The 20,752-nt window shown below is 44.9% G+C and overlaps 1 protein-coding gene across 2 annotated transcripts in view; it reads left to right on the top strand.

Annotated features, from left to right (window-relative positions):
- The window catches only part of ATP9B (ATPase phospholipid transporting 9B (putative)), a 3,609,114-nt gene that overhangs the window by 548,741 nt on the left and 3,039,621 nt on the right, over positions 1-20,752 (top strand). For both annotated transcript variants that reach the window (XM_069620656.1, XM_069620655.1), the window contains exon 3: positions 16,086-16,236. In XM_069620656.1, coding sequence (XP_069476757.1) covers positions 16,086-16,236 — 151 coding nt within the window. The remainder of the gene's footprint in view (positions 1-16,085; positions 16,237-20,752) is intronic.

Genomic DNA, 20,752 nt, shown 5'->3' with positions numbered 1-20,752 from the left:
CTCAGAACACGCCCCACTTTCTTACCCAAGGTCGTCTCCTCCTTTCAGTTGAATGAGGAGATGGTGTCACCGACTTTTTTCAGGGACCCCAAGAATGACATTCAGAGGGTACTACACTGTCTAGATGTCAGATGGTCTCTGAAATTCTACCTGGACAGAACCAAGAGCTTTCCGCAAATGAGACACCCTCTTCGTCACCTTTGGGGGATCAAAACCAGGCAGTCAGTCCTCCAAGGCTTCCATAGCAAGGTAGATGGTTATAGCCATCAAGGAGGCGTATGACGGGCAGCACAAACCATTACCAGTAAACATGCATGCCACACCATCAAGAAGGCCACAGCGGTAGCTTTCCAAAGACACGTTCCGTGGCAGGTTATCAGCAAGGCGGCTACGTGGGCTACTCCCTCGCCCTTCTGCAAGCAGTACTGCTTGAATGCCAGGTTGGACGCAGCATTTTGTCGGGCAGTGTTAAGGAATTTGTTTTCTTAAGGGGCAACTTTCCACTGTGGGGCTACATTCAGTTGTAATCGACCATACAGTATGGAGGAACGGGGACGGACATAGGAGTAATTATAAGTTACTCACCGTAGTGACTAATGTACTACTAGTCCATAGTCCCCTCTCCTCCATACGTCCCACCATCCTCCCCCGTAATATAACTGGTGTCATTAGGCAATGTTAATTTTGTCGATGCATCAAAGGGGACTGAGGAGTGGCGCCGGTGGGCGGAGTCATGGGAGCACATGCTCCCAGAGCCGCGCCCCTGCACACATCTAAATTTAAAGGGGAAGATGATTTTTCTGGTGAAAAAGGTTCCATTTCCCATCCCTAGCAAGGGACGTCCATACAGTATGGAAGAAACGGGACTATGGACTAGGAGTAAGTTAGTCACTACGGTGAGTAACCTATAATTTACTTCCTTAGAGATGGACTGCTATTCTCCAATATGCACGTTAGCCAGTGGTTAAAGAACAGACTGCAAGCCCCAGGCCGGCCCCCCTTGTCATGTAGTTTGTCAGGAAACTATTTTGTGTATGAAAGGTTTAGATGGCAATTCCTCCAAGGGCAGTGATGTAAGCAGGCTGGCAGTGGAGGTGTTGGCACAGTGGCTAGAAAACAAAATTACAATTGGGCTTTGTGGCGTACACTGGCTGCATAAATGTGATTTCAACCCTAAGGTGTGGCAACAAATGCATGGCCTTTGCCATGCACAGGGAATTCACCTTGAGTTTAACTGTCTTTTGAAGGACTTCCAAGCCTGTGGACATGCCTGATCACTGCATGTGACTGACATCGTCTCAGTCTTTAGGCTGTGATGAATGTGGCCGCTGGCTAGCGTTTACAGTTGGCTACCAAGTAGGCAACCATGAACTCACTCTTGCACCTTCAGCTGCCCTGCACGAAGTGCTTCCTCCAAGGAGAGCACATGCGGTGTACCCTGAGAGCAGCCTTGATGGCCTCTGCAAGTAATGGCCCATTTACATGTTAAAGGGAAAAGGCAGTCAGAGGCGTAGCGTGCCCCATGGTGCCTCCCCCAATGAATCGGGTGGCATAATATGTTTGGAGTACAATTGCAGGCTGCTGCCTAGGGCAGTATGGTGACCCATTGCAAATAAAATGCCTTTCTCCAAGTTGGTGGTGAAGTGGTTTGGGTATGGAGCTGCAAGTATAGAGATAGTTACTAGGCAGTCAGCAAGTTATGAGAGGTGTTCAATGCGCGAGACAAGAAGATAAGAACATGCAGCAAATCTGCTGGAAACTCTGATGGGATAGGGGGTTTATAGTGTTAAAGGGGGAGTTCTGATGAGAATTCTGGCCGCTGGCAGTACTGTAGATTTGCCAATGCTGAAGGGGGCACGGGAGATCATAGTGTTGAACGAATTAAGTGGCTGATATCTGACAATTACAAAGTTAAACAAGCTGAAACTGTTGGCTTTGCCGCCCGGGGCCACGTGTTCGGGGCGTTCCCCAAGCATGAGCGTGGCCTGGGAAGCAGGGGCTTGCCTGATAGCCAACCCAGGCAGGCCAGAAGAAAAGAAAGACCCAGGATGCATTTGTTGCACCCAGGGTGAAGATGGATGCCCCAGTCCCGTGCCGCGTGTGGTGGCAGCCCGAACCGGAGCGTTGCTTGGTGGCTCCAGGCTGCCCAGCGGCCAACCCGGGCGGCGCGGAGGTGAGGGAAGTTCTGGGCTGCGTGCACAGTGCTGCCCAGGTGAAGATTGACGTGCTGGGGAAACCCGCCTGTCCCGTTGCCAAGTGGGGCAGGTGGTGAAGATCAAGACCCTGGTGGCATCAACGAGTCCGCCAGCACCGCTGTAGGGCCTGCAGGCAATCTGCTCTCCCTGGGCCCAGAATGGGAGAGCAGGGAAAAGCAGGAACTCGCCTAGAGCCCTGGCCGCAACGTCCTAAGCGGCCAGGGCTCAATACGATGTTTCGGCCGGGTGCTCTGACTCCACCCAACAAAGACTTTCCTGCTGTAAAGAAGCACCGCCACGGAGGAAAATTAAAATATTAACTGCTGCACTGCCAGCCGGCAGCCTGGGCTCATACGAATAGCCCTCAACAGATATTTCCCAACATAGCTCATTCCTTGGAGAAGGCTGGGTGGCACTACAGCCCTAGAGCCCTGCTCAGATTCAGTGAAAGAAAAAAGCACACACTGAGAGCCAATCACATAATGGTGACATCACTAACAAACTGGACAGCCAATCGGCTACTGCTTACATTTCAAAGCACTAGAGCAACCCCCACAAATCAGTAAATGGGCATTTCCAGAACCGTTTAAAAAAAAACGTAAGTAGTACAGTACCTTGTTTATTTTATATACACAACATAGTACAATGTGAAACGTAGCTTGAAAGCTGCAGTGCATATATTTTAAAGCATCAATCAAGATAAATAACTTTTTAATAACATTAAAACAAGTCAGCCGCCATTTTGGAAGGAAAAATCGCTGAAAAATTCACCACACAGTAGAAAAACAGCCAAATAGTCTAAAAAGAGGTGTGTTGTGGGAGGAGATGGGTGGGAATGGGAGAAACATCTATAGATTTCACTTGGCGATGGGCGTTACATCGGTGGGACACATGGCCAAACTACATTATATCCATCCTCATATGTCAAACTGCATTGAAAAGCATTACAAACCTGCATCTAAAGCCCCTATGTCAAGTACTCTTGTTAAGCTCTTATTTTAATGGCAGTAGTTTCAGCTTTATAGGTAGCACTTTCAGCACGACCTAATAGACAAAACTAAAAATGAGTGTGGAGCAGCGAAGGTACTTTTGGTCTAGAGGCACTTCAGATTATCAACCCCTTCCTTCCTTGTGTTAAAAGGAATAGTTCGCTGAGAAATATTATTGTCCCGAGGGTTTGGGCATGTGTTTTTAAGCATACGCTGATCGATCGTGCAAACATTTCCTAAGCACCTTACTGTAGTTTTTCACTTTTGTTCACATGCGAAATCAGGCAGCAGGACGCAGCCATTTTGTGAGAATCTGATCCGGTGCTGCATCGCTCAAGCAGGACTAGCTGTCATGATGCATACCCCCGGGCATCTAGACCACGCCTATGGCGCCAGGCTCATATGGGACATCAGACCTGGCGCCATAGGCGCCAGGCTCATGGGTGCACACTTACCTGATGCAGACCATGCTGCAAGAAGATCCAAGCCTGTGTGAGGCCTGGAAGGGACTACTTTACCTTAGGGACTATTTTGTTACTCGGGTGTGGTCGGGGAGGAATACCTACCTGGGACTACTTTGGAGGCTATTTAAACCATGCCCGAAGAGTAGCACACGCTTCGCGTTATTCTGCATCCAGCAGCGTAACGCTCACTGTGCCAGCAGCAGCATCCAGCCTTCTGCCACGCCCGCCTCGAACCTGGAGCTCCTAGAAAGAAGGAAAGAAGCAAAGGTTAGAACAAGAGTATTACCTGAATTCTTACCCGATTCCGGATTCATCGCATCTTCAAACCAGAGGAAAGACTTTGTTTTTAACGCGTCGCATTGCTAGCAGCAGTGCTGAGCCAAACTCACCGTTCCACGCAGCATCTCTCCGATCCGGCGCTGTCTCTATCTTTACATCGCCGAATCCCGGCACCTAAGGGGGACAAGAAACAACAAGGTGAGCAGAGAGAACAGACAGAGACAATCTCTTTAGCCGCCATATACTTACCTGATTTTACCGCCGGAGGTATAATTCATCAGCACGACACATCTTCTATGTCGCACATGTAAGATAAGGAGAAAGCAGCAAGTTTAACCCTTGGCATTATTCACCGGACAGTGTTGGGTAACACAGACTTTTACCGGAGCGCTTTCAGCTGTCAATCTTCTTATTGGGTCAAAGCTGCAAGATAAAAGAGGAATTGGACAGGAGTGAATTCCAGACCTTTTGAACTCTTACGAACTATATACTTACGCTCTTCGCCAGGATCTTTTGGAGTCAGGATTCGTCTCCAACTCTTCAATATCTTCAAGCCAGTGAAGTAACTGGTCATCAACCCGCCCCTGCGGGCTTCGCAGGATGGAGGGGTCATCCTTTAAGAATATAAGGTGAGATTGCTGAGAGGGCACTTCAGAGGTGATTAGTGGGGAGGACAGTGGGGGTGCTATCACATGAATCCACAAGTGGCTAAACCCATCTCTCCACTTGTAGGAGAATATTTCTACGGGCCAAGCAGACGAGATTAGGAGGGCAAATCCAGTCAGTCATCGCTGCACTATGCATCACGTGGGTGGAGGCCGCAGCAGTCCGGGTCCGACCGACGCCCCTGTGGGAGCCAGGTGAGCGTAACACTAGCCTGGCGGCACTAAATCATATCCCCCACCCCTGAGCCTGACATCACCAAACCTAGTGATATTCTCTTCCTGTCTCCATGACGTTACTTGGCAGCGTAGCGAAACGTGCCCAGTCATCACCTACCTGACGTGACGCACAACCCGGAAATTAACACATCATCTCACAACACAGCGTGTCACAATTCGGAATATAAAAATGTACTTTAAAATGAAATGGCAAGACTGTACAATTTTTAAATTACTTTTATTTCACAATAAACGCTCCGAGAATATCCGGCGATTGCAATATTCAATCAAATGGGTAATTTTTTTTCTCAGTCCACAAATGTTTATCGTGAGTGTTAGGGAGAATTCTCTGTTTAGGCTGAATTTCCTAACCTAGTGAGTCCCCCAGCAGCTTTGCTGGATTTTTGGGGTTTATTTTTTTCTCCTGCCAAGAGTGAGACTCTTGTACCCTCACTCTTGGGCATGATTTGAGTGTGTTTCTTTGAATCTAGATGTGTTTAATGGGCTATGGGGTCTTTTACCCCATAGGGCTTCATGTGTTTTTGTGATGTGTGTTACACAGCACCCTCAGTGCAGTGACACAGGGGTGTCATAGTGACCCCCCAGTATAGACTCCATACCCTGGGACTGACTACTGTCTCCCAGGGCATGTAAAGTCACCATTGACTTTACTAGTCTTAAATTCTGAACAGAACCAGTACAAACCATCATATTGTGGACGTACTGGCTGGGGCAATTCACTTGCCCCGGGGTCTTTTAGTCGAGGGGTACGTCTCCGTCCCCCCTGATCGAGTTTTGGCTGGTGGCAGTGGATACTACTTTTTATATTCAACCGCGAATATTTTCCTATGGGATTTCCCATTGTTTTAGGCTACTACCTTTATTTAATTATTCACGGTAGCCTCGAACATGCCGCGGGTTTATTTAATTAATATTAATTCTCCGGTTGGTATTTTTTTGCCAAAACTTGATTCTAAAATGGCGTTTGTGTTCTCTTCTGTGACTCCAACCCAAGTCGAGCCCTTTGTTCCACTTTTTGGCGGGATTCTCCACAGAAGCCCTCCAAAGTGGTGCCACTGTGTCTGGGGTACTTAGGAGGGGTGGAGGGGAATTTAGGCACCCTGGACTGAGTTGCCTAGGCAACTCAAGTCGCACTCCGTCCTGATTGGCCCAAGTGGTGAGCCGGCCGGCTCACCACTTAGCATGTTTGAGTGACAGCTAGGCTGAGTGAATGGGGGTTTGCTGCATAAAAGCAGGGCTTTGGGGACTGGAACTTCAGAAGTCGCCACAAGACCTAAGAATCCGACGAGGGAGAAGCTGAGCCGACCTGCCATGACACCACCACCGGTGGAGCCCTGCTGGACTGCCTCACCACTTTTCCCAACGACAGAGGAGATCTCCCGCCGGAGAGTCTTCTTCCTTTGACTGGTGGGGATAACCAGTTTCACCGCCTTTTCGCTTTCCCGACATATCTCGTGGCCGCCTTGCCCGTGCCAAGCACCCCGGCAACCGGGATACCACGACCGCGAGACAAAGGTACCACCTTTAACCGGAAAACTCTGCGGCTGGTTTCTGCCCTGGTAGTGCAACAACCTTCATCTTTCCTCCGAGTCGAGATCTTCGCTTCCCCTGGATGACGACGCAACTTGCACCCACTACCAGGAACAACTGCCACCGCTGGTGGATCCTTCCCGCTTAAGGTACCGTGTCCCACCTGGCTTCCCTTGCTACCGACTGTACGGGGTAGATTTAGCCCCTGGCTTTCGAACCTGGGTTAGCCTGGGACACCTTGGCTATACTTTTCTAAGCCTCTCACAACGCTTGTCTGAACCCTCTGCAAGACTTTCTAAACCTAGTGTAACTGTGTGATCTTGGGTGCATTTGTGCTCTGCTCTCTCTAAGAGTGGGCCCAGCCTTTGGACTTTGACTCACCAGTGACTTTTTGCTCTCTGCCTTGCTAACAGTGTTCTGGAGTCGTAGAGTGGTGTACCTCTTCCTATTCTGTCTTTTTCCCTCCCTTTTTCACAAACTTATTAGAGTGCAATCGAGTTAAGCGCTCACCTCTGTATGAAAATAAGTGGTGTTTTACTGTGATTTTCTAATATGGAAAAAGGGGTGTATATATCATAATAGTAACTGTGTTTAGAATATTTTACAATAAGAGTGCTGGAGTGTTTCAACTGTGTGTTTTTAAATAATTATATACTGTGATACCAAAGCTCTGGTCAGTGTTTGCTTGTATTATTGTATCTGAGTGCCTATTGTGTATACTTTGCATACTGCCTAACTCTTCTTGAGGGAAGTCTGACTGCTCAGCCACAGCTACCAGGTAAATCTGGGTGGTCCAGACTGCTAGCAAGTGAGTTTACTGCCAACACCTGTAGTCTTAAATCTTTTGCAGTGGTCCCTAAGGGAACTGCACAGGTTTCTGCCTAACAGTGAGTCAAGCGGTGTTCGATTTGGGTGAAAGAAGCGCTTTGGTCGCACAGTGAATTGCAAGGCTTGTGCATCAATTTGGTGCTAGACCACCATAAAGAATGTTATGTTGCTCCTAATCGCTGGTATCGCGTAAGGGCATATCGGCCCTTGGCGATCGTCCCAAAAAAGAGTCAAATATATCCAGCTATTGACGTGTATCTGCAGCTGTCGTTGAAAAAGCCATCAGTTGGTATCTGGAATCGATGACAATCGCAGAATGGCAGGATGTCCCTGTTTGGAAAACATAACAGAAATGTGTCTCAGTAGCCGATCTTTATTAAAATGTATCATTTTACTTATTAATTCGGCATCGTGTTAAAACTAACGATTAGCACATATGTGAAACAATGTGAACAGAGACAAAACAACGTGGAAAGTACTGCACAATTTGCTTCGGAGGATAGTGCTATGGACTATGCTCAGCTCTAAATGGTATGCGGAAGCTGACGGTACAATTCGAGGTGCACATAGATGGCATTTTAATTAATTATTAACGTTGAACATGGGGGAACCGAGTGGTGGTCTACATGCATCTCGATGCTGGACTGCCCATGTGCACGTTAGAAAGGCCAGTAACCACAAAGGTTGTACTTGCGTTTCATTGCAATATTCCACACAGAACAAACGAGTACAATGTAATGCAGCAATAATGCTCAGCTAATGATAAGTTGACTCATTCCGGTATAAAATCGTTGAAAGTCAAACTTACATTATATTCAGCATTTCCATTCTCTTGGTGGAACGCCGACTGTAACGCAGACTCCGTTCTGATCAACGATTTTTCATAAACTGAACTTGCATGTTCCTTAGTCCAGTTTTAGAATGGAGAACCTTATCATATCTCACGTTATTACACCCCTCCTTTAATTCAATTCCTTTCGGAATAGTCCCTTTCTCTCAAGGTCAAAAAACAATTGAACCTTATACTGTGTGTGATGCTTGGGCTTCCTCAGCTCGCAAGCAAAAATTCAAAGCTGGTAACCTTCACTCAGAATGAAGAAACATTCTTAGTTTGCAACATCTTGTCTCACCGCATCCATGAGAACTGGAATTGTGAAGCACAGGCACAGGAGGTGTAGCCTAGGTCTCATCCCTTTTGTGGGACAAGCAGTTATTCAGCTATTTGGGCAACTGTATGGTAAGGCAACTGCCAAACCCCAAAGTTTCTTTCACACTGTTATCCATCTGGCCCTCCCACGATCAGTGAAGCACCCACAGTAGCTCGACGAAATTGTGAACTGTGAAAGCACAGCGTTACATTGTATGGCAATCGTAAAAATGGTACCAGTTGAAAAATAATTGACAAAGAGGATACATTTTAAAAGACAAATTGAATGCTTTATTTGGACACTTCATAAAAACATTGTTGATAAAAAAAACAGTTGGTAATCATTTGTACCTGGAAGTAAACTGTTCCACGAGCTCCGCTTTAGGTAGACAGGGCACGTTGGCAATGTTTTGTGGTAATGTATGTTTAATCTGAACAAAATCACTTGCAATTCCGTTATTATGCATCTCCAAAACATTAATAATAAGATCTTTGACCAAATCGAATTCCATTTCCTCATATACTGGCTTCACCACCCATTTTTTTGCTTTTCGCTTCTTTTCGTAAAGACCATAGTGTGGCAAAGCATCCCAAAGTTTCCCACAGTCCTTGATTTTTCACGGCCTACATTCTCGTTGTGCGCTAATACTGCTATTAATGTCCTATATTTCATCCCTTCTATGCCGAAATGCAATCTCTTTGGCCTGTACTTTAGGCATATATTGTGGAACACCTCCAAATCTCCCATGTGACAAACTTCTGATAGTCCCTTCAGATCTCTTGATAGTTTTATCAAAGACAATCTTCTCAAGGGCTTTGTGTGGAGGTGAAGATGGAATCAACCACTTCTCCCGATCCTGCTCTGGCGACAAAGGGCCAGGTTCACATTGGTGGAAATGTTGGTTTTCTGTCCAAGAGTGAACGTTGGAACAGTGGTGCATTAGTGACCGCTGTTTTTCTAGTTGAATTTCCACAGACCCATCGCAAGTTTTGGAGCTCCACCAAAGATGGTTGCTGAAAGACTGGGACCACTGTGAAATACTTTCAGAACCTTTTTTTTTCCCCTCCAGCTGAGATTTTTTTATTGATGGATTTGGCAACTTGCCCTACATCAAATTGATGGCGAATATTTGGAAACTGCTCTCTCATTGTCTTGGCTATTGAAACGTGTCTGTCCGTGGCTATGAGGTCGGTTTGCATTCCCCTCGATTTTTGTAGATCTTCCAGTGATTTTATAAAACCAAGTTTCTCCATGGCCACTGAGGATTTACATTCGGACACCTGCACGACCACTGAACTCCGTTTTTTTACTAACCATGTCCTGAAAGAGGTTTGTGCAGTACTTTGCTGAAAAACCAGGGCTGTCACACTGTCCATCGTCAGCTAGCGTGAGCCGTTTTTCGGAGAATGTACTTTGAATAGACAATTGTTCAATTTTCCAAGTTTGACTAAGGCAGGGAATAGATATTGACGTTGATATTTGTAGTACTGCGTTTTAGAAATGAAATGGAGTCCCACAAATTGACAGAAACTGGACAACTTAATGAAACTAGAGCCATTGAAAAGTGAAGCTGCTGCGCACAGTAGATTACCAGCTGGCAGTTTCCCCAGCATTGGTTGAGCGGACCATGAACATTTTTCATGGAACATTTCACAGGTGGCATGTATTTTGAGGTTACTGCTTCGTGATACACAAGTCACATTCACCAATGCATTCCCGCGTATGTCCCCTCTGACTAACTGCACATGTTTCAGCATCTTTATAATCTCCATCAAGCTGCTGTCGAATACTATGTATTTGGCATCCTTTATTACACTGTCATCCTGCATTTATGTTGTTTCTGACTGAACTGTGATTGACCTATCAGACAAACTGAACATACTGTAGTCTAGATCTTTGTCTAGTTCCTTGGTCAATTGTATTGATGCTTCAGTCTCTGTCATTTCAGCGTCTGTTACTTGAACATGAATCGGAAGAAATCATCAATGTCGATAGATTTTTGGGTGGCCCTTTTTTGGCGGGTGTCGATTGTGTCAAGTGGTCTGCGACTAATTCAAAAGCATCTTCAATACATTCAGTTTCATGTTCATCTGGTGGAGGAGTTGCATTGTAGCAATGGTCCAAAATCACTTTGCTGGCTTCGCCGGTCACATTATTCATTTTCTGGCCACTGGGAAAAAGCATCTTGTGTCTGCTTATTGATTTGAACACACTGTGCCTCAATTAATAGTTGCTCCATGGTGAAATCAGTTTGGAAAGCAGCATCTCTCATTTCTGTCGCTGTCTGCATAGTTCGAACACCATCAGGCAACTAGAAGACAGGTAGGAAAAAGATGTTCAATGTAAATCCAACATACAGCATTGGACAATTTACATTAAAAAAAGCATGTTATGAAGGCGCCAGCACTAAACACTGTTTAAAAATGAAATTGTTGGTAAATTACCGTATCTTTCTTGCTTTTCTTTGAAACTTTCTTTACTGTAACGTCAGCAACAGCAAGCTTGTCCACCGACTCGGATCCACATGCCTCCTCTTCTATATCCCGATCTTGTATACATCCATAGAAAAGAGTATCCATTTAAAATAAGTCATTTGTATTAGAAATCAAATTATTCCTTCGCACACATGGCTTACACAGATAAACACATACACTGTGTACGTCATTTAGTCAAAATATACATTTCGAATTTCACCTGATTGGTGGCTAGTTTACTCAATCAAAGTTGACTGTGTGAAGCACACTGTTTCAAATGTTGCACTCAAGCAATTTGCAAAAACTGCTTGTTTCTAATATTGTCACTGTCTAATAGTATCAGATGAAAATGAAACCTTGTGTAAATGAATGACACGATACGTAAATATTTTCAGATTATCTCAAATTCCATGCATAAAACTATTCCGGAACTGAATAGCTAAGTAAGACGTCCTGATACACGCTCAAAGTGGTTGTTGACTCCAGGCAAGACATGGATGCTGAATCTTGCTCCTTCATATTCAGTGCATAGTCATGGAGTTGTACCCCCCTTTTTCTTCCTGAACTTATCAGACCTACCCTGTCTGCTGCCTTAAACCTAGCACTTGCAAATTGCTGGCTGCACTAAAACTGTTTGTTGCCTTTATTGTTTATTTATTGTTATTTATCTGTTTTTCCTCTGCTTTGCACTTTCCACTTCTCCCCCTTCCATGCACTGTTCCCCTCTCCGATGCACTTGCGCGTTCTCAATGTCACTGGGCCTAGTAAGATCGCTTTTTTGTTCTCCCCTGTTCCCCTCCCTTGCCTTGTAGCGCTCTGAAACACTTGTGTACGAGCGCAATAGAAATAAAATATCATATCATTTAGAAATGCTTATCTTAAAATTGGCATGTAAGGAGACAGATTACGAAAAACATTATGCTTATTTCAAAGGACACTATAGCATAGTTATCTGTGCCCATAAATCGTTTTCTATTATGCCCCTAAAACCGAGGACAGATGTTTAGCAAAATGGTCTTTATTTAAAAAAGCAATACAATCTTGTAAATATGAAAAGTATTATAAGGGACATTTACACCTAAAACACCAATCCGTCTATTTAGTTACCTGTTCACTACCCCAAGGGCTACAGATAAATCCAGAAACGTCACTCACCTGAGGCGGCATGTGAACGAATAGTCTCGGAATTGCATTTGGGAGCAATTTACGAGTCGTTCTGAGTCGATTCTTCTTTGTGTACATGGTTGGGTCGTGCATATTCGGGGTAAAGTGCAGGCTGCAGATGCGGAATCGATCACCCCTTGTGTCATGCAAGACTTCTTTGACTCTACTTTTAAGCTCTGCCGGCGCATATCCGCAATATCTGACCCATTCTCTTATTAGATCTATAGTCTTTGGGAATACATGCATTGTAGTGCCTTCAGATTTCTCATGGGTCTTAGAAGGGCAACTGAAAATCGCACATGCAGGCATTGTTGGAAATTCTGTAAAAAAAAAAAAAAAATTGAAAATTACTTTGCATAAAAACGTGAGAAAGAAGGAATTATACCATACATTCTTCTATGCAAGGTATGTGTTGGTGACCACAGCAAAACCAGTGCAGCGTGGCCAGCTTATTACAGGATAACTTTCATAAACAATTCATTTATGTGACGAAAATCCGAACATGTTACTCGTCCCTTGAATGTACTATTGTGCATCAAAAGTAAACATGCTTATATTATAGACGGGGTCCGTGAAGGATGTAATTTTATCCCAATTGACACTGATGACAGTTGATATCTATCGATAACATAACAAATTAAAATCAAGCCAATGGCAATGAGACGAATGAACATAACACTACTAGGTACGTTCGTTCGAAATAGATAGAAATTTAGAGATCAAGGAGATATGATTAGGTGACCTGCCCTTACCTTGACCAACAAACAGTTAGATTCAGCAAGCAGGGTAGTTAGTGGCAGGAGAACAGGGAGATGTTCACAGGTGGCAGCACGACGACTAGCAGATTTCGCAGTGGCCACCGAAGTTCTCAGGTAGCACAGTCACGAGTTGACTTGCAGTGCTAAAAGATGTTCTCATGATGGTGTGTATGTGAATGGATGATGTGTATATGTCGTGTTCTTATGTGGATTGCAGGGGCGTGGCCTGCTTCAGGGGATCCGGCATGGAGACACAGGGTCTGAGGAGGGCATGTGAACTATGACCCCTGCGCGGAATATACCTTTGAAGTGTACATGGTGTTTGGCTCCTTGGCCGTTCCCACCCCTGACAGCAACCCTTGGCAGTGCACATCCGCTGGTGCGAACTGCCTTTGATAATGGAGGGGGATGGATGGGCCTAAGGCGTGCGGGCAAGGCCCGGAACACTGCTGAATGGAGACACACTTGATTCACTGAAAAACTGAAGCAACCATTGATAAAAAGTTCTGTTGTGTTTTATTTTGTTTCTTATTTTGATGGCACAAATCTGCTACATATTTTAAAGTTCTGGTTTCAGCACAGTGAGGGAAAATCCCCTGTAATGACCGCTGTTCCTTGGGAAAGTTTCTCTAATGGCACCAACGACACAGGCGGGTATTACTCGTCGACCGCGGTGTCCAAGCCTCCCATGAAGAGACCATGTAAACGAACGATAGGCCACCAGCCTGTACCACCTGTGAAAGAGAAAGATACAGTTTTTAAATGAACAAGATAAGTGTATTACACCTTAGTTGCCAATGACAATTCTTGTATCCAATTGCATTGTTGCCAGTACAAATGCTACCTAGACACTACAATATTTAACGACTATTATACAACTATTACTAGAGAATTGCTAGACTAAATTCATTTGAGATTGATATATTGAAGTTACGACAATATAGGAGACAACCATGAAATAGTAGTGGTCTAAGTGACATCACAACTAAAGTACACCTACTCGTTACTTGGGTTCCGAGGGCGAATTGTTGCGCGAAGTTTGTGCATAAGCACCATCATAATCCTCAACACGGACTGTGTGAGGCAGGCTGCCCTGAAGTCCGGCAGCTCGGTAACGCATTGCGCCGTGTTTCGCCTTACGATATGTAGGACACGCATCCAGAGTTTTGTCGGCAGCAGCAGTTCTCCTCCTCGGTTGGCATTAGCGCACACCGAGTGTAGGTGCACCAGGTGGAAACGCCGTCCATGCGACTAGGTGCAGGCTCTTGATCTGTAGAATCGTCCTCCCAACTGTCATTCGAAGCCCCATCGTTTCTGCATCTTTCTCTTTCGAGTAATTCCTCCTCGGAATATTCTGGCTCGTACTGGTAGGGCTGTATTGTTGCCATTTTGGGGGAAACGAAAATAATTTATAGTAATGGTACTGGTATCTGTTCGCACGGACTACAAGCAACAAAGGTAGGTGACCAGAGCACAGAAACGAGGCACAGAATACTCAAAAAAAAGACAGTGAGAGGAATGGAAAAGAAAATTTGATGTCTGTTGTGAATATACTTATTACTTATACTTATTGAGGAAAGGGGCATCCTGCCATTTCCATGGCGACACGTCATTAGTTGAAGCGCAGAGAACGTTGATATGAGACGTGCTTTGTCATTGTGAAATGGGCGGTACGTGTCTAATGATGTCAGGCTCAGGGGCGGGGGATATGATTTAGTGCCGCCAGGGCAGTCCTGCTTGGGAGATGCGGCAACGGATCAGATTATCACAAAATGGCTGTGCCCTGCTACCTGATTTCGCATGTGTACAAAAGTGAATAACTACGGTAAGGTGTATTGGAAATGTTTGTACGATCGATCAGAGTATGCTTAAAAACACATGCCCGAACCCTCGGGACAATAATATTTCTGAGCGAACTATTCCTTTAACAACTTGTTCCTAGAAAACTGGAATTGAATAAGCGGCCAGCACATGTTTCACATAGGGAGACGCCGAGATGCAGGCATGTGCAGTGCAGCCCTTGCACAAACTACCAACATGTTGAATTGAAATGTGGGTTATTTTCCCTCAGATTATATTTGATTTTAAAATAGTGGTTTGATGTATTTAGTACCTTATTTTACTGCAGTTTGTAGCCGGCTCTTAATCAGCGCACTGATTACATACTTAATAGTGGCCACAGCTTCCTTATAACCCATGTAGTTACAGCCTAATTCCTTTTAGTACATGTGTCTATATAGCATTGTATTGTCAGCACACAGAAAATGTTTGTTTAAAGAAGTGTGTTGAAATTATGCATTTTGCTGCCCAATCTTCCTTTGAGAAAAATGAAGTAAAAAGCCATACAATTTGCAGTTGGTTCTCCAAGATAAAGAAAATATGCTAAGTCACCAATAGCACACTACAAAGGAGCAATTTACACCATTTTCATAAGGCTGCATCACAACCTATTTATACCAGTAATGGTCAATTGCATTACAACCTATCTAAGCGAGTAGTGGTCACTGTAAACCCTTTACATGAGGCAGCAGCCAAAAACTATATATGCTTGTATTGTCACTGTAAATCACATGCCTGAAACTGCTGCCACAACGTATTTATGCTACTAATTTTCCCTGTAAATCACATGCTGTTGCCACAACCGATCCATACCAGCAATGGTCATTGTAAAGCACTTGCTTGATACAGGCTGAGTGAGGCCACATGATGTTATGCCAGCAAGTAACTGTATTAATCTGCTCCCCAAACCCTACTATACAAACACATACACCATGGGTGCACCCTCCTGCCCAGATACATGTACACACAGACGCACACTGATGGTAATATTCACACATCTACATGTGCAGTTACTCGGTCTTACACCCACAAGCACGAATACATATCATTAGGTCTCCCTTCTATCTTCCGGCACCAGGGGGCATAGGCAGAGCATCTGGAGCCGTGCAGAGAGGAATCCATGAGCGTGGCGTGGGCGTGGCCTCGAAGGACTAGAAAGCCTGGGCTGCTCCATTCAGCAACGTGGTTGCTAAGCAACCCAGGGAAAATGGTGCAGTGCACCGCACACTCATTGTGCCGCATTTATTTTGAAACTAAATTGGAAGCGCCAGCCCTACGGGAAGGAAGGGGGTGAATCGTGCACCGGAGGGGGTGACCGACCCCCTGTTCCACCAGCCTTCCCACCCCCCCATGCCTCCCTATCAACACCACTGGTTTTGTCCCCATTTGCACACTTTCATCTTTAAACCTTTATATTCTTTCTTCCGAGAACTGCATTAAGATCTGTATCAGAATAATTACATTACATACATTTGTTTGGAAAAATAACTGTCCTATTTTTCTTTTTCTCTGCAGTTGTTGTGAATGCCTAATAAATGTTTGCAGAAGAAGGAAAGAGCTTAAAGCCCGTACTGTCTGGCTCGGCTATCCTGAAAAATGTGAAGAAAAGTTTCCAAGAAATGCAATCAAAAATCAAAAATACAATACCTTTACATTTGTACCTGGGGTAAGACTTTACTGAAAAGGAATGTTTTGTGGAGGGTTTTTAGATGTTTAGGACACAACTTTGTTTTGGGGGTTTTTTGTCATTCATATTTTGAGTTTTCTCTACAGTGTAAACCGAAACCATTTTCTGTTCTCAATACATTGTTGTTGTGTACATAAATCTGAATAATTCAAATAACACTATCAATTTCAAACGCAACCATCAAAAGAAAGTCCAAGGTAATTATGAATTAAAGGGCTCTGACACAATGAAACATATTCTGTTCAGTTCCAAACATTTTCCAAATCCTTATGGTTGCCACATCTGTAATTTTAATTCACCTCCCAGACTGAAAACTACATCAGCGCAAAGGCCCGAAAATCCTGAGGTCTACGGTGTACCCCCGGAAAATCATTCTGTTGGATAAACTGAATGAATGGGTTCCATATCTCAAAATATTTTGGCATTTCACCTTTAAGGGAGTCCCCAAACAACTTTTCATTCTTTAATATGTATTTGTATTGCTAGTATTTTTACTCCTGATAATGTAATGTTTCTTGTTAAGCACTGCAAGTAAAGGGAGATGAGAGGAGGAATAAAGATGCTCGTTGGGAGGAGAGTGCAAGAGTGAATAAATTAGGCTTGAAAGTTCAAATCGGTTTTAAGGGGTTGTCTGAACTTGGTATGATAATTGTTTGACTCATTTAGTGGCTGAACTTATTTAACTAAAACTCTGTTTTTAAAGCCGAGGTGTGATGAGTTAATATATTCCAGGGATATGATGATGACGTCTCTGAGGTGTTTCAGTTCGTCTTTTAAGTACTCGGGCCAGAGTGTCGCACAGAACTCTGTGGGCTGTGTATAGTGGTTTGCACTGAGTGTGTTATTTTATATGCCACCAGTATAGCTGTTGACATCGTTTTGAATGTGAACCTTTGGCTTAAATCCTAGTTTGTAGGCAGGTAGCCTTATCTTACTTTATTTGCTTACGTTTCTTGATTCATTTTAAAGGAAGACCTTCTTTACTGTAGTCCAACCATAAGGGAGTGGGGCTTCTGGTTTGGTCATTTTTAGTAGCGATTAGATTGAGAGCAATTGGTGTTTCATGGCTTAAAGTTTAGCAAGTTCTTTGTACCATATAATTACTCTTTTATTAACATTCTCACCAATTCACTTTCTAGTGGGAGTTGCTGTGTTCATACTTACGTTGCAAAATATGCAGTTGCACTTATGGATATATTTGGAAAGTATAAATAAAGGAGTTGTGAAGCAGAGGTGGGAAGCAATCTGCAACAGTCCAGCACAGGAGTCTTTCTACTGTGCCTATATTTACCCACACCTACCGCAGAGCGGTGAGTGGAGTTGTGAAGCAGAGGTGGGAAGCAGTCTGCAGTAGTCCGCTGCAGACGCGGAGTCAGAGCCGCCTGGAGCCCGACGTGAGACCACAGAAGTCATCTAAACCCACGTGGCTGATGGCGTCCGGAAAGAAAGAGAGGAGCAAGTCGGAGTCTGCGATGAGACCAGCAAGGCTGCCCCTCGATGAGTTCGAGGAGTTCAATAAGCCCGGTCGCCTGGCTCAAACGAGCATAGCCCGGGTGACTGGAGAGCCTAGCGTGCCAAGAACTAAGCCCCACCCCCTGGAGGGTTTGTCGGTGGAGACTTCAACGCTACCAATGGGAGAGCGGACGGTGTGCAAACTGAGCCGAGCAAGAGGATCTCGGCTTCAGGAAGCTCTGCAGTGACATCATCCCTGAAGAACTCGGCCAAAGCACAAGCAAAATCAGACTCTGCTGAAGTTGCAGCGACTCAAACATCGGTTACAGAGAGGTTGCAGGGGGAAGAACTTACCGCTACTCCCTTCTGCGCTACCCCGGTCGGTCCCACTGCCGGTGCTCTGCTGTCTGCCGGCAAGGCGAGTGGCACCTGTGCGCACGTGGTCATAGGACAGCGCCCGCCTGATGCCAGGCGGAAGTCCAGCGGCGGTGGAAGCCTAAGTGTGGAGAGGGAGGCGGAGGGGGGACACCCGAACTAGCATGAGAGTGCCGGGGAAGCTGGAGGCGTCGTCCCTGAAAGCAGAAGTCCGCCAAGATCCACAGACAGTCCCGAGAGGGGAGACTTGGAGGCAGATTCTCATGCTAATTCATCCCTCAGAGTGCCTTTAAGCCAGCAAAACTGCCAGGGAGAGTCTGCACAAGAGCAGTTGGGTCAACAAGCGGGGAGATCTGAATTGGGAAGGAATGGGGAGTCGGAGCCTGGCAGACAGTCAATGCAAATAAAGGCAATGATGTATACTAACACCAGTGGGAACTCGATCATCCCACAAAGAAACGAAAGGCTTTGCATAAGGACTAAAAGAAGATCACATGAACATAAGCCTACCATGGTGATCAGTGGCAGTGAAACAGATTTTGATATCGATACAGACTTGAAGGTCAGAAAGAAACTAACGAGGTAGTGATTGAAGTAGACTCGACCCGGATAGTACCGGGACTGATGACAAGGATGATGAAATAATGGCAACAAAGGAAACAGAATGAAATCAACCAAAACCTGAAAACATAGAAAAAGGGAGAAAAAAAGGACCTAACCATCAAACCCTCATGAAACTGGGAAGGCAAGGGGCAAAAAAAACATCAAGCAAAAGAGCCCCTAGTAGGAACAGAAGGTGAAGAAGGAAATGAGAAAAAGAGGAACCCTAATGAAAGGGCTGCCCACTCCTTTCCTGTCATGTCCTTTAAAGGCTTTCTTTACTCAGCATCATAAAAGAAAGCTACTCATAGAAGATGAAGTGTCTGACGCTGAAATGCTCGAAGTAGCTTGCGAAATGCCACCAGCATTAAAGCAGAGAAGAACGGAAATGGGCGCCAGCGCACCTAACAGTCAGGAGCAGGCCAAAGGGGTGACACCAGAAAAGAGAGTAAAGGACAGTGAAGTACCTCACAAGGGCGGAGGTGAGACGGTCCGGGAAGTACTGGAGGAAATGGGACAGCATAGTGCCCTTCTACTAAAGCCCCAACCACAACACCCTAAGAAAGGGAACCAGGAGATCTTATGTGCAATGGAAGAACCAGTAGAGCACAACAATGAGGTGTTGGGTCTGGCACGCCAGCCACCTAGGAACATAAACCAACGACCGGAGTGCCCGACTGACAGGGAGCAGCGTGTGGCATGGACAAAGCCACATCTGGTGATGGGAACGCCTAACAATTCGTACATTGAAACAAGGGAGGTGTCCAAAGTTCTCTAGGAGTACGTCCTATTGAATAAGGGGTAAGCGGGGCCCAAACCGACAACGGACAAAATTCAGAGTCCCCGGCTAGATGCCACCCACATAGAGCCTCATGTGGCAACGCGAAGACAGGAACAAATTCAAGAATCTCTGAAAAAGAGAAGATTAAGTGACATTGCAGCCTCAATGCAGAAAGAGTCTCCAAATAAGAAACCTGACATGATAGCAATTATGTCAGGGATGTCAATTGTGCTAGCGCCGTTCTGCAAGTTATACGAGGCGATTAAAGAGGATGTCAAAGACAACACTGCAATTCTATCAAATATGATAAGTAAATTGTCCCACGTGGAAAGCTACATCACCGCTGTAGAAGATCGAGTAACCCCCCCGCCTTTCAACTGGGAAAGCAAAATTACAATGCTGGAACAAAAGATCGAAGGCATGGAAGCCTTAAATAAGGAACAAATGAAACAAATCAGCAGTCTGAAATCTAAACCCCAGGTGATGCAGCCGCAGCCAAAAATTAAGGGAAACCCTCTGTCAACTCCTTTCACGGAGAAAAGGGAAGTCAACCTGGGCCAAATTACAAACAAAAACGTCCAAGTGCTATTGCATCAGACAGCGGAAACAAGAAGCCCGATAAAAGACTTGAGCCAGGCCGGCGTCCCATCAGAGATAATCCTTTTCCGGGCAGGGCAACAAGAAAAGGAGAAACACGTAAATACCATATGAACGGTGGTTTGAAGATGCACTGTCAGATCACCAAAAACAACAGAGGAATTCATGGAGAGTTCCGATTTAATGAATATGTCCATACATGTAGAAAATGAGCAAACAGAGAAAAACTAAGAAAAAATCAGCAAACCAGCTACTCAAACAAAGGAGCTGAACACAGTAAAATGAGCAGGGTTCTAAAGGGCCTACCACGCCAGTGCCGGTAAATCCAAACAACTTTGAACCCAAAAAGGGACAACAGCCAACGACTGAAAATATGCAGAACAAACCAAAAGAAAATACCATAAGAGGAAGCCCACTTAAACACAGAGAGCAAAGATCGGAAAGGGTAAAACAAAAGAGCTCTAAAGAGGAGATAAGAGTGTTTAAGTTGGAGCAAATGTACTCAGAAGGAGGATATTTGATACTTAATAGATCAACAGTTTTGAACATAATAAAGAAAGCGAAAACATTTTAAAAAATCAGAATGGAAGACGTTAAGCTAGTGGAGCCATATCACATGGAAAAGAGGGCAAAGGCCTATGTACATCTCAAATCAGCAGGAATTGAACACTTTGATCAACAGGCTTATGA

Source organism: Ambystoma mexicanum, chromosome 5q (assembly GCF_040938575.1).
Source record: "Ambystoma mexicanum isolate Mex_15411 chromosome 5q, UKY_AmexF1_1, whole genome shotgun sequence".
Taxonomy (NCBI): Eukaryota; Metazoa; Chordata; class Amphibia; order Caudata; family Ambystomatidae; genus Ambystoma; species Ambystoma mexicanum.
The sequence above is the reverse complement of the archived record's forward strand: the minus strand, read 5'-3'. Positions and strand labels throughout refer to the sequence as shown.